The following is a 13,971-nucleotide window of genomic DNA, read 5'->3' as shown; positions in this document are numbered from 1 at the left end:
CAACGCGCGCGCTGTTCTATGGCCTTGTCCGACCTCTGTCACGGCTTTCCTATTGTGGCGATGCTAAAAATAGTGCAGGCTAGTTGGCGAAGAGGCTTATTCTCAGATGACGTCACAAAATGGCCCAAACGGGTGCAAAAAAACAAAAACAAAAACAAACTCGCCCCCCGGGCAGTCTTGACTTTGTCTTCTTCCAAGATCCTTTTCTTTCAAAATCATTCCTTGTCCTTTGAATTGTAGGGCTGGTCTATTGTTCATCGTCTATCATGTCTTGTAAAACTATGTTTGTTTGTTTTTAAGGGTTTTACGGCGCTTGCAACACATTAAGGTCATATCAGCGCCAATAAAAAGGAAAAAAATGGGATAGTAAAAAGTTCTAGAATTACAATTAAAGCATCCAAGAAAAAGTAAGACATAAGGGAACTGGGAACAAATAGGGATCAGATGTAGATTCCAAGAGCATACCACCAATGCACTTAGTTTGAGATCACCTATAAGTCTCATCCAGACACAAGCACAAAATCCAACAAAGAGGAATACACTCAAATGCTTGCATTATACATTAAAAATAACAGATAACAGAGAGATGATTTACAAGGAATAAAATATCATCTCCCAAAACAATAACTATGTATTTGACTGTTTCCCTCCCAGTCAAGGACTCCGGCCAGGGTCGGGACAAAATCGAGCAATCTCACGCCAAGACAAAGACAGAAAGCAAGTTGGAAAACAGATATACGGGGATAGAAGACACGGTAAGTACCTCCCTGCCCACTGTGGAGGTAGGGAACCCCACCCAGTTGTAAAACTATAATCTTTTTTACTGGTATCCCATTTTTTTTCCTTTCTACTAGCCCCAAAATAACCTTAATGTTTTATAAGTGCCATCAAACCTTTAAAAAACAAAAGAGTCCTTAAAAGAATGTCGAGTCATCGATATTGTCTACTAAAAGTGTCCCAAGCTATAACCTTATAAATAAGGATAGGAACCAACATAAAAAATAAAAATTGAGTACAAGTAGCTACATAGCAGTCATTACCCCCCCCCCCTCTCTCTCTATCTGTCTGTCTATCTATCTATCTATCTATCTATCTATCTATCTATCTATCTATCTATCTATCTATCTATCTATCTATCTATCTATCTATCTATCTATCTATACTCTATCTCTAATCTCTCCCACCCCCACCCCCTTCTCTCTCTGACACTCCCGGAAGCATATTCAAGGCCCTATAACTATAAAGTTGTTCTCTCTTTTTCTTTTTCATAATTTTATTTTTGGTGGTTTTATTTTTTTATTTTTTTTTTTGTTGTTGTTCGTTTTTGTTTCGTTTTCTCCGGATTCATATTGTGACGTCTACAAGAAATACACAAGGCAATACATTTTGACGTCTCACTGTGTTCTAAATTAAAATAATAATATTAAAAGTGAGTAAAAGTAAATAAATTAAAAAAAAAAAAAAAAATTAAAAGTCGATCAAACTTCTCGAGTCACCAGGAATGGCGTCAACGTGAACTTGAAAATTAAGAATTTTTTGCCAAGGGAGTACACAGGCGTGATCGAGGCCAGTGATCGATATGAAAAGTGACCAAATAGAACCTTACATGGGCAAACAATACTAAAACTCTGATCTCCTGTGATCTCCTGGGAAAACTCATCGGTTTTGATAATCATAAAAATTCTAACGGACTAGGAAACATTAAAAATAGATATAAATGTTAAGTTTAAATTACTTATAGAAGCATTATTCTCTGTATGGCCAATTTTGGCCACATTGGCCAGGCCAATGGCTATCTGGCAATCATGGTAAGAATATTTGTCAATAATTGAGACTTGAGATCTATTTCAGGCTCCCGATTTCGAACAACTCTCAATCAAGACTTTCCGCGAGTGAATAAAACGCTGTAAATGGTGTTATTAAGTGGCCAAATTGCCGACAATCAAGTATAGGCGATAATTGGTCCTTTTAAAATATTTTTATTTCCGGTGGACTGAATACACAGCTGTGTTTTCAGTCCACTGGTGGACTGAAAACACAGTTCCCTATTTTTATTTCCGGTGGACTGAAAACACAGTACCATATGAAAATGCCTATTAAGGGGCGTGAACCACAGACTACTAGGAGCAGGCCAGGCAACAGCCACTTTTTAGTGGCTAATCGTCCCTGGTTGCATAAAAAAAAGAAAATGGCGGCGCTCGACCTCTCGTGTTCAGATTCTTTACGGGGGAGTAGATAATGAGTTCCCTATACTATATGGCCATGTCAATCATGTAGACATCCTTAGATGATATAAGCCTACCCTTTGATGTCTGCAGTCGCCTTTTCGTTTTCTACGGTCACTCATGGCTAAACAGCCGTCAACCATGAACTGAACCATCGTTGAAATACTGGAAGACGCTCATGGCATAGTTGCGTCACAATCACCACGTTGCTGAATATATTATCCTGGCACGGTTAATAGGTAAAAAAGCCAAATTATGTTCTAGTTACATTTGAAACAAACAAAGTATATCACTGATCTCGTCTCATTGAGATGTAAAGAATGATATAAAAATCAAGAAAATCGGCCGATAAATAAAAAAGTTGCTAAAAAAGCTAAAATAAACAAAAGCAATTTTTAAAATCAAATTTATTCGTAAAATAGTTGGTTTTCAACCGATTTTTCTGAAATAAGGAACAATGTTCTTCTTTTTTCAAGCTGATTTCAACAATGTGACTTTCAAATTTCTCAGAATTATATTTTTTACTTTTAGATTTTAGCTTTTAGGCCTACTCAAAAAGGTGTTATATTCCTTGCGTAACAATAGCGTAATACATCAACGATGAGATTCACAATTCTACAAGAATGGACGGTGGCGGTAGATCAAAGAGGTGTACCAAATTTATTTACCAACTACTTTTCTTAGTGATAAAATTACAAAGTAATAATTAAGCGTTAGAAAAAATAACTCTCAAGTTCCTATCTCTTTATTACAATAAAATTGATACCACGAATGACAAAATCGCCCCACATATAAGGGAGTTATAAATTATTCATAGTACTTTTTAAAGTTATTAATATAAACCCGATCATTGGAGCCAAGTCTAAAATGTACAAGTAAAAGTGTAGTAAAATATGTCTAATTTGGTTTATCATTATAAACCTGGCCTTTATTTCTATTTTCCGTCCACAAATCAAGGTTAATCGAGCTCAGTCAAAGACATTCATATAGAGATTAAATCGCACAGCGTCCCTGGTTTCATAATAAAGAAAATGGCGGAGCTCGACCTCTCACTAGCCACTTTTGAAGACGTTTTCCTACCTGTTGTCGTCTCTTGTCCTGTTTTCTCTATGGCGTGAACCCCTAACTCGCCACACCCTGGTTTGCACTTAAACGTGCCAAAATATCCGGTCACCTTGCCTTCTTGGTTAATCCGTCTAGCTCTGAGACCTAATCTCTTCTAATGTAGGGAATATACATGTGTGTATTTGGTACACTGGTGTGTGGAAAATACAAGTGTGTATTCGGTACTCTCTTGTAGGGAATACACAGTTCCATTTAGAATTTTTGGGAAAGGGGAAATCGTAAATAAACAAGATGGCTGCCGCTCTCTCTGATACAGAGTTTCATCGAATGCAGGTGTCATTACTACTAACATACTACTACTTCTGCCTGCTACCCCTGTTGTTACCACTTACTCTACTTCCTCCCTCTACTACTTCTATTTTTTTCCCTCTAGAGGTAGACCTGACTTCAGTAGGGAGTTTAACAAAATCCCTTAACAAAAGGCAAGGCTACCTCTAGGATGTGAATTCTCATCCTGGACTGGGTGATGGGTGAGAATAGAAAAACAGTCGAGCTCTCATCCTGGGTGAGAAAAGAAAAACATTCGACCTCTCATCCTGGGAGAATAGAGGTAGTGGCACCTTCTCGCTATTAACTTCCTATAACTTGATGGATTTTTCATTGGTAGCGTCAATTGCCAAGGACCTTGACAATTGTCAAATCGTCAATTGCCAAGGACCGTGTCAGTTCATCAACTACGCATGTGTACTTTTAACTGCCACGGAGTACCTTTAGTGTCACGAAGTGATGCATTGCCACAGAGTGATGTTATGTATTAATATTAATATTAATTAATACTCTCTTTTACTCTTCTTTCTCTCTGTGTGTCGTTTTCTCTTTTTTTTTTCCTCTATTACACACACACACTCTCTCTCTCTGTCATTTTCTCTTTTTCCTCTCTGCCATTTTTTCCTCTGTGTATGTATTTCTCTGTCATTCCCCCCCCCCCCTCTCTCTCTCTCTCTCTCTCTCATATTTCCTCTTTTTGTTACGGACCTTGCCAGTTGGTAGATCATCAACTATTTACTATTAATGCCACGGATTGATCTTGTTGCACACATGTTTTACGTTAATTATTCCGTATTAAGACGATGTGCAGTATATTTCCTTTAAAATAAAGGAATTCTTATTTTTCTTTTTTAATCTAGGACATCTTGGCAGGGATTTGCCACGGATTGATCTTGTTGCACAAATGTTTTACGTTAATTATTCCATATTAAGACGATGTGCAGTATATTTCCTTTAAAATAAAGGAAATCTTATTTTTATTTTTTAATCTTGGCAGTAGGGATTTGCCACCTCGTCCTTCTGTGTTTTTTTTCCCCCCGCTGAATCCGAAATCAACAGTAATTTTTGTTTGATATTATTTTAAATCATCTTGGAATTCGTGAAAAGACATAACAATTCAAAGCAAATGCCAACAAGTGTGGACTTGATCCTTTCCACAACGATTGACAAGGAATGAGTGAATGGCGAATGGAAGAAAAGAAAGTGACGGGGTTCGAGATTCGTATGCGCGCAAATCGAGGCTTGACTGAAATCACCACATGCAGCTGATTGAGGCCCGACTGAAATCACCAAATGCGGCTGAAGAGTTCCAATTTGACTCCTTGGCAATTGATGAACCGTCAACTACCAAGGACTCACTCCTTGGCAATTGACACTTCCTTTTTCATTACTTGACACCATTTATAAGGAAATAGAAACGAAAAAATGATATCAAAATATCTGCGATATTCCTCTTTATAACGAAGTTATAGTTATGCACCTTTAATTAAACCCCCCTAAACGCGAAAGGCAATTTTCAGTCACAACTTTCTTATGGGCGAGTTGGGTGACAATTTGACTCCTACAGCTGATGCTCACTAAACTGCCTACTACTTCTAGATATGTAACTAGAAGTGGGGGAGGCCTTCCAAAAGCTCGCTGTGGGGATAACCAAAATTCGTTATCCCCAGACATATATTTGAAACTCCACTCTTTTAAACAATTATCCACATTCCAGAATATGGAATGTTTCCAAAATGCACATAGAAATAAGGAAAGTTAATAAAATATATATAAAAACATAAAAAATTAACCAACATTAAATCAGTTGTTACTACATATATACACAATATGCGTCGACCTCGAAGTGGGTGTCATGGCCGAATGGTTTAGTCGCCTGGAAGTTTTACCAGAATCGACGTTGTGGGTTCGAATCCTGGTTCCGCCACTTTTTTAAAAAAAAAATTCCGTCTTCTTTTATTTCTTTTTTTTTTTTTGGTGCGAGTCTATTCTTTTCTCCTTTTTGTTTGACCTTTTGTTCCGTTTATGAGCATGATTTACTTAAATTTGTTTTTTGTTTTTTTAAATTATTGTTTGTTTTTTTCCTCCTCGATCTGACCATTTGGTCGCTCTCTGAATATTTCTGTTTGTTTGCTTTTTAATTATTTTATTCTTTTAGGACACTTTTTGATATCCGAGTGGGGACGAATATGACAATTTTCTAGAAACTAGAAAGGAACTAAGAGAGAGAGACAGAGAGAGAGAGAGAGAGAGAGAGAGAGAGAGAGAGAGAGAGAGAGAGAGAGAGAAGAGAGTTAAAAAAAAACAGGTGTCTGGGGATAATGACAGCCCAGCCTTTTCGTTATCCCCAGACAGGTGTCTGGGGATAACCAATTTTCATTATCCCCAGACAGGCGTCTGGGGATAATGACAGCCCGTGCCAGCATTTCTTTAAATTTGGATTTTCACTGTGGATCTTTTGTCATGCGTTTATTTGTTCAACTTGTCAGTATATTTATAAACTCTAGAACAAACTTTGATAGATTAGTGAAAGTTTAAACTTTCCAATCCGACCATTGTTTTGGTTTTCCTCTGCCATTTTATTTGCGAAGTATTGAAAGCAGTCCAAGGTTTTCTTTTCTATTAGTAGGGTTAGCTCAAGGTCGGAGTATTCTTTTTCTATTACTCAGTGATGGTAATCTTCTGTGGATCCGGGGAATTCTGGGATTTTGTGATTTTCTCAGGAATTTTCCGCTGATTTTTTCCTGTCAAACATTTCTCTCTAATAAAAGCTCAGGTCAAGTGTTGGATCCGTGAAAAAATCATCATCATGTCTTGTGTCATATTTTGACACGAAGTGGTTATTCAGAGTCGACTCTGGATAACTGTAGGCAGTTATTCAGAGTCGGCTCTGGATAACTGTAGATGGTTATTCAGAGTTATCCTGGATAACCATGTGTACAGATATTTAGAGCCGAGTAGCCTATCGAATTGAATACTCGCAAGATGAGTTTCTTTCAATTTGATACCAGTTTACTACAGTTACTTTGTGACTTTGGCAATTTTAGTGCCAAATTCTTAAAACTTGGCAATTTTTCAACTTCAGTCGCTTATAAATAAGAACTTTAATCAATTGCAAAACATATTCCATCAACAAAACAAATTTAAATTAGCCTATAAACAATCATTTCTTAAATCGATCAGCCTAACTTATTATCTCTCTATTACCAAATGATATCTATAAACATAATATGGAGATAGAAGTGTGGCTGAGAGAGAGAGTATATATATATATATAATATATATATATATATATATATATATATATATATATATATATATATATATATATATATATATATATATAGAGAGAGAGAGAGAGAGAGAGAGAGAGAGTTAATGAATTGATTTTTAATTTTTTAAAAAATTGATTTATAATTAGACACAGTTGTAATGAATTCTATTAACAAATTCAGAACAATCAAACAAAACCAAAACAAAAAATAAAAAGGAAGAAAAAAAAAGACACGCTTATAAAACTTATAAAATCGCCAAATGAATGTACTATCATGCTACAGCTAAAAAGTACACAAATATTTACACCACGATCATCTTCTCATTCATGGCCACCATGTGTCTTGTGCTACTTTTGACATTTGGCGCCAGCGTGTCTAGACTAACGTCATAAATAAATGAGTGTCACCAAAATTCATGCAACTGAATAGAGGTGTCAAAAAATGATAGAAGGCATATTATTGGGTTTTTTTCCCCTGAACTAAAACTGAGCAGAAAATGTTTGACATGACAAAAACAACGGAACATTTATGAACAAATCCTAAAATCCCAGAAATCCGCAGATTATTATCATCACTGGTCCCCACTATATTTTGTTTTAAATTTGCAAAATCTCGAAAATTTGCAAAAAAATTGCAAATTTTGCAGCCGCGATGCAAATCAGCGATGCAAAAAAAAACAAACTGCCATGACCGAAGAGACAAGAAAATACTCAAAAGTCAAAAAGTAAAACGATTTTTACCCGTAGGCTTAAACAGAGGTGGGAGAGAAGAAAAAACAGAAAAACCTTGTGGTTTGTAACTGGAAGTTCATCACTCATAACTGTCTACAGTTATTCAGAGTCGACTCCCCGACTCTGAATAACTGTAGACAGTTATTCAGAGTCAACTGTCTACAGTTATTCAAAGTCGACTCCCCGACTCTGAATAACTGTAGAGTGTTATTCAGAGTCGACTCTGAATAACCGTAGACAGTTATTCAGAGTCGACTCGAATAATCGTAGACAGTTATTCAAAGTCGACTCTGAATAACCGCAGCGTTGTGACACCTGTGCTCAGATGCATGCATTTTGATGACACTCCCATTTTTATGATGTTAGTCTAGGCAAACTGGCACCAGATGTCATTGATGGTCGAAAAGGCAGGGGCGAGGGAGGGGGTAAATGAGTCCAGATTTTCTTTGTAAGTAGGCCAAGCGTGGTAGTACGGTTATGGGTGCGTAAAAAAGAAAATTATTGTAACTTCCCCCTAATTAGAAAAAAGTCCCATCAATTAAACTACTTCTCTCTCTCTCTCTCTCTCTCTCTCTCTCTCTCTCTCTCTCTCTCTCTCTCTCTCTCTCTCTCTCTCTCTCTCTCTCTCTCTCTCTCTCTTTTATCCATATGTATCCCTCAACCATTCTTCTATCAATCTTCATATTCTTTATAAACGTCATCTGGTTAAAGAGAGATAATCTTAATTTATTACAATTATAAGGGGTGATCAACTTACTTGACTCTTTTGCCCTTTATTTTTACAATGTTTTACAATTTTAATATATTAAAGATACTTGAAGTCTTATTTATAAGATCCATAACCACTAGGCTACAGTAACAAAGATAAAAAAAGTAAAAACAAATACTATGAGGTCTTTTGACCAAAAGTTAATGTTAAATCTCTTGAATGTATGTCTTTAAAATCGTTTTAAGGAAAGGACAATTCATTAAAACTTTAAATACTCTAAAGTACGTTATATTTCCATTAAGAATGGATGTACATAAATGAAACTATGATATTTTAAGTTATGATTTTGTTTGAGTTTGACTGATGGACTGATAAATTTTCCTTCTTTTTGATAAATTGCCATTATCATCACTGATTACTATTGGGGTTAATCATCACTCTTAGTGAAGGTGTGAGGGTATTGATTTTCCCTATTAGGGTTAGTTAACGGCACTAGATTTTATTTTTTCGTAGGGTTAGTTGAGGGAATATTTGAGTTTATGTCCCTTAGCACAAGGAGCTTTTCAGAAGTTTTTGTATAGTAATATTAGAAAAGTAAATACTACAACATAATGATGAGAAAAATAGGTTATGGAGAATTGCCAGATGAAAACACCCTAGGACCTTTACTTAAACCTATAACTAACCCTAATAAAAAAAAAAAAAATCCTCCGACCTCGAGCTAACCCTAATTTAAAAAAACAACTCCGGGACTGCTTTGCACTACCTTTCAATACTTTAATGACAAAATGGTGACGGAGAATCAAAACAATGGTCATATTCATATTAGGAAATTTTGAACTTTCACTAATCTATTAAGGTTTGCTCTAGAGCTTTTAAAATGCTACTATGTATTAACAAGTTGAATAAATAAATACCTGACAAAAGATCCACTGTGAAAATACTAATTGAAAGAGATACTACCCCGAGGAACTTACAAAATTCTCCCCAGGTTCAATGGTAGGGACCGCAAGCCCTTTTAAAGAATTGATATGTTCATGTCATACACCAAAATAATCGTTTTTTAATTCCCTATTCATAACTTTTTCAAATTCCTCTTATTAAGAAAGTTATGCATGTTTTAAATTTCAGTTGGTAAATATTTCAGATCAACCTGCCATTTCCCTATAAGCATAAACTTTGAGTGATATCACAATAGCAACTAAAATCTAAACATTTACACTAATTTCAACCTCTATGGAATATCATTGAAAAAAAATTTCTTTGGTTCAAAGGCCTGTATTCCCTTGGGGTGTTCCAATTCGGACCCCCAAAATGGCTCTCTCAGCTCAATGACTTCTATTGGCCGTGCGCTCTGAGAGCAATTGTGAAAATAACTGTTACATATGTTGACATCATTATCTAAATATTTAGATAAAATACTTGTCCATTATCACATATTATTTATGTGTTTGGCCTTGATTTATGGGCCCAAGTCTCTGGTCCCAATCCGGACACCATGTGTTTTAATTGTGATACCCTGTTGTGCCAATTTGGAAACCCCTTTGATAACTTTTCTTAGTTTGAGCTAAGATGGATGTCAAACGAGCGTCATAATTAGAGTGAATTGATTTGATGGAAATCAAATATTGTGCATGATATATGCTTCTTGTGATACATGGGAGATGTTTGGATTAAATTTGCTTAATTAGTCACTGAATGCAAAAGCTCTTTCAGAAAACTTGTTTCTCTAGACTTTGTGTTTGTCCTCTTGCAAATTCAGCAGGATAGTAGTGCTCTTCATTGGCAGGAAGCACAACCTTCAAAATTTAAATTCAAGAGTCATCAACTTTACAATTTGGAGGGATCAAGAAGTCATAAACAAAAACAATATATCTTTCTTGATGACATTTTTGTTGTTGTTGAAAAGGAGTACTTTTCCATTCATGAATATCTCGGGGGGGGGGGGGGGGGGGGGGGGGTCATTGCAGCCTGTCTAATGTGTAAAATCTCCTTCATATCTGCAATGTGAAGCTTTTTTTTTTTTGAAATGCGCCACAATGCTAATGATAATAAATAGCATTTCTGTGGTGCATAATCATGATGATGTCATGCTTTATGTGCTTTACCAATAATGACATAAAATCAAATATTTGTAACAATAATCTAATACACATACACATACTATCAATTGACACATGCAAATAAAACCTAGATATTAAATACAATACAATAAAAGACAATATGCATGATATCTCTCATAAAATAAAGGATGTTTTAATCTAGATTTAAAAATTATGATGCTTATTAATAATAATAATAATTATATAATATATACTTTATTCATCCAAAAAAAAAATTCGTTTACAGACGTGGCATGCATAAAAATGTATAAACACAAAGTTGAGAATCTATGGCGATAATGTATACATATATATATAATATATGCAAATGCACAAAAATGTAAAAAATTTACAACCAAGAACCAATAGCGACACTTTATATATATATGATGCATCTCTTACTGTTTTGGGGAGAGAGTTCCAAATTTTAGAGCCTGAATTATAAAAAGATCTTTCTCCATACGTTTTCAATCGTGGTTTATTGACAGAGAGTTTAGTAGTATCATTCATTAGTGGTATCCATTTGTGAACAGAGTGACCTTGAAGGTTTGTAGGTACTTAAACATTTTCTGAGGTAAGATGGGGCTTCCAAGGTTATACATTTAAAACACAACATGGCAATTTTTATATTTAAAACATTCTTTAACTGGAAGCCAGTGAAGTTCATATAGTAAAGGAAGTGAGTGCACAAGTCTTATTGCCAATTTTGCAGCACAGTTTTAAATCAATTGAAGTTTTGAAATTTTATCACAATCATAGGTTATGCTAACAAGTAGAGAATTACAATAATCTAGTTGGTAGATATTGTGACAAGTGTTTTGAGAGTTAGGTAGTTACGAATAGATGGTATTCTTTTTAGTTGATAGTTCAAGGATTTACAAAGATTAGAAACCTGGTGAGACATAGACAGATCACTCTCGAAAAGTACACCAACATTTTTTGCAACATTCATAGACTTTATGCCCATTATCTTTGAAATCTCCACAGAGCATAACCTCAATTTTCTTGTCATTTGATTTTAGTTTGTTTAAAATCATCCAATCTTTCACTGTCGATATACACCTTTCTGTTTTGGTCACAAGTTTAGGTAGATTTGATAAAATATCTGAATTGTACATTTGGATATTGGCATAAAAGTGAAATTGTATGTCATGCTCTGTGAACATTTTGCGACAAGGGTTGAGTGTATAAATTAAAAAAGAACAGGACCAAATACAGAGCCCTGGGGTACACCTTATAGAAGAGAGGTTTCTCAGGAAAAGCATTAATTTATTTTGAAAATACTATCGAAAGAGTGATAATGGAGAGGCTTCGGATGGGAATGTCTCTACATTATTCACTCTTTTGTCCACTGCATTCATTTATTTTGACAACTGTTACTTAGATACAATGTAAACCAGGCTAGAGCATTGTCTCAGATGCCGAAAGTGATTTCTAATTGTTTTTAAAAAATCATATGATTGATGGGATCAATTGCCGCTGACAAATCTAACATAGTTAGCAAACTTTCTTATCACACATGGTTCAAAAGGTCTGAATATATTTTCAAAAGGGCAGTTTCAGTACTGTGGCGGGCTTTATAAGCTGATTGAAATGCTCCATATAAATTGTTTAAATCAATATGGCGCAATAATCCAGATAAAACAATTTTTTCCAAAATTTTAGAAATAAAAAATAGATTTGAAAAGGGTCTGTAATTACTCAATTCTTTTTCACCAAGAGTTGCTTTTTTAAAGAGAGGTCTAACAATGGCATTCTTGTACAGATTAGGATATACAATGGTCCCATGACTGCTCACAACCCAAAGGCTTTACATCCAGCAATATTCATACTATCTTCCACTGTAAGAATCTCTGAACTCGGCACCATCATATACTGTGATGACGTCACACCGCTGTAGGCATGCATGTTAAGTACAATAAAAGCAATTTTCTAGACATTGAAGGCTAATTGTTATCTATAAAACTACAATGCTACAGATTCAAGTACAGTTACCAAATGTGTTGTAGTGGGTTCCACTTTGATGGCCATCCGCGGAATTGGTTTATCGGAATTCATAGCTGGAGTAATTTCTGTTTAGTGGCACTGTTCTGATCATGTCACTTTGTATAAGTATGAGTACATATGTATTTTCATTTTCAGCAAGATCCAGGTGAGACAGTGATTTTTTAATTTCTTCAATCACCTACAGTCTTTTTGTTCCCTTTTAAAAAAAAATCTAACCCTGTTGTCTTATTTTATCAGGCACTTAAATGACCCATGTGTGTGTTGCAAGTACAAAAATCTCAAAAACAAAAAGCACCAGACCCCTAGAGAAAGCTTGGCCCTTTGTGCCCATTGCTAAGTGGATTCACTTTTAAACCATACTTTTCATTTCCCAGCCCCCCAATGACGATTTATTCTTCTCTAATTTTCAGCTTCAGCTAATTGAACTGCGTACAAAAAACTATGAATTGGAAGGAAAATCAAAAACACAAGAAAGAGGTATTTTTTTTTTTTACAAAATGTGAAAAATAATTCTATGTCTTGTCTCAAGTTATGATTGTCGTTTGAAAGAAAAAAAATGGGAGGGGGGGGGGGGGGGGTTGGTAGCGTATTATTTATATTTAGTACACTTGCTCTAATAAGAGTACCCTGGCTTTGATTCTAAATGTGATGTGAGATATACATGTTACAGTGTCACAAATGTCAATTAGTTTGTGTTGTCCAGAAAGATGCTAAGGATGATCCAATTCTGTGTTGAGTCCTTATGAGATTAGTCCTCTCAGACTTGGTCATTGGGAATGGTAACCATTATCTGAGTGTCAAAAATACATCCTGCACGATTGCATATAGGGAATGATAGATGATCGTCGTAGTACAATAATAATTCTCCCCAATGACCACTAGCACGAAGTCTTATAACAATCTTGCTTTATACCTTGTAGTGTTGAAAAGGTACCAATGATGAACTTGCACCAACGTTTATGTATAGCATAATGTTATGTAATTTGTAAACATGAGAGACTTGGAGAGGATGGGATTCCAGAATACTTTTCATTTTCCTTTCCTCAAGTTGCATGCCAGCTGTCCTCTTCTCGAGTTTATGAATAGTGGAATGAATTAACTCCCCACCCTATTCCCCCATTTATCCTAGTCCAACCTGATATTGTTTTATGGCTGTGATTCCCCAAAATATGCTGCTTTGATATTTGTGTATTCTTATAATAAAGTCTGTATGTCTTCATGTAATTATCAATGTTGTCTTTGATGCATGTAATGGATGTGTGAGAGATAATATTTGTGTATGACAGGTCGATCTATACCATTGAATATTATATATGTAGACAATAAGTTTGTCTTTCATTTTACATGAAACAGTCTTTTGTGGATTTGCATAGAATTTTCTCGTGATCAAGTTAGTGTGACTTTTTTTTCTTCTAATTTCTAATGTCACGCGACTCCTACTTCCCCCACCCCACACACGAGATGGCAAGGCGAGGAGAGAGATCGTAGTCTATTTTAGTTTATATAGCAAAAGGGGGTGGGTGCGACTAA

At 35.4% G+C, this 13,971-nt stretch overlaps 1 protein-coding gene across 3 annotated transcripts in view; it reads left to right on the top strand.

Moving 5' to 3' along the window:
- The first annotated feature begins 3,511 nt into the window (after positions 1 to 3,511).
- Positions 3,512 to 13,971, top strand: part of LOC144975007 (GRIP1-associated protein 1-like) — a 210,945-nt gene continuing 200,485 nt past the window's right edge. For all 3 annotated transcript variants that reach the window (XM_078918652.1, XM_078918654.1, XM_078918651.1), the window contains exons 1-2: positions 3,512 to 3,623; positions 12,852 to 12,918. In XM_078918652.1, coding sequence (XP_078774778.1) covers positions 3,582 to 3,623; positions 12,852 to 12,918 — 109 coding nt within the window. In that variant the 5' untranslated portion in view covers positions 3,512 to 3,581. The remainder of the gene's footprint in view (positions 3,624 to 12,851; positions 12,919 to 13,971) is intronic.

The sequence above is a fragment of the Berghia stephanieae genome, chromosome 6 (genome assembly GCF_034508935.2).
Source record: "Berghia stephanieae isolate SIO BIC M18660-M18661 chromosome 6, UCSD_Bste_1.3, whole genome shotgun sequence".
Taxonomy (NCBI): domain Eukaryota; kingdom Metazoa; phylum Mollusca; class Gastropoda; order Nudibranchia; family Aeolidiidae; genus Berghia; species Berghia stephanieae.
The sequence above is the reverse complement of the archived record's forward strand: the minus strand, read 5'-3'. Positions and strand labels throughout refer to the sequence as shown.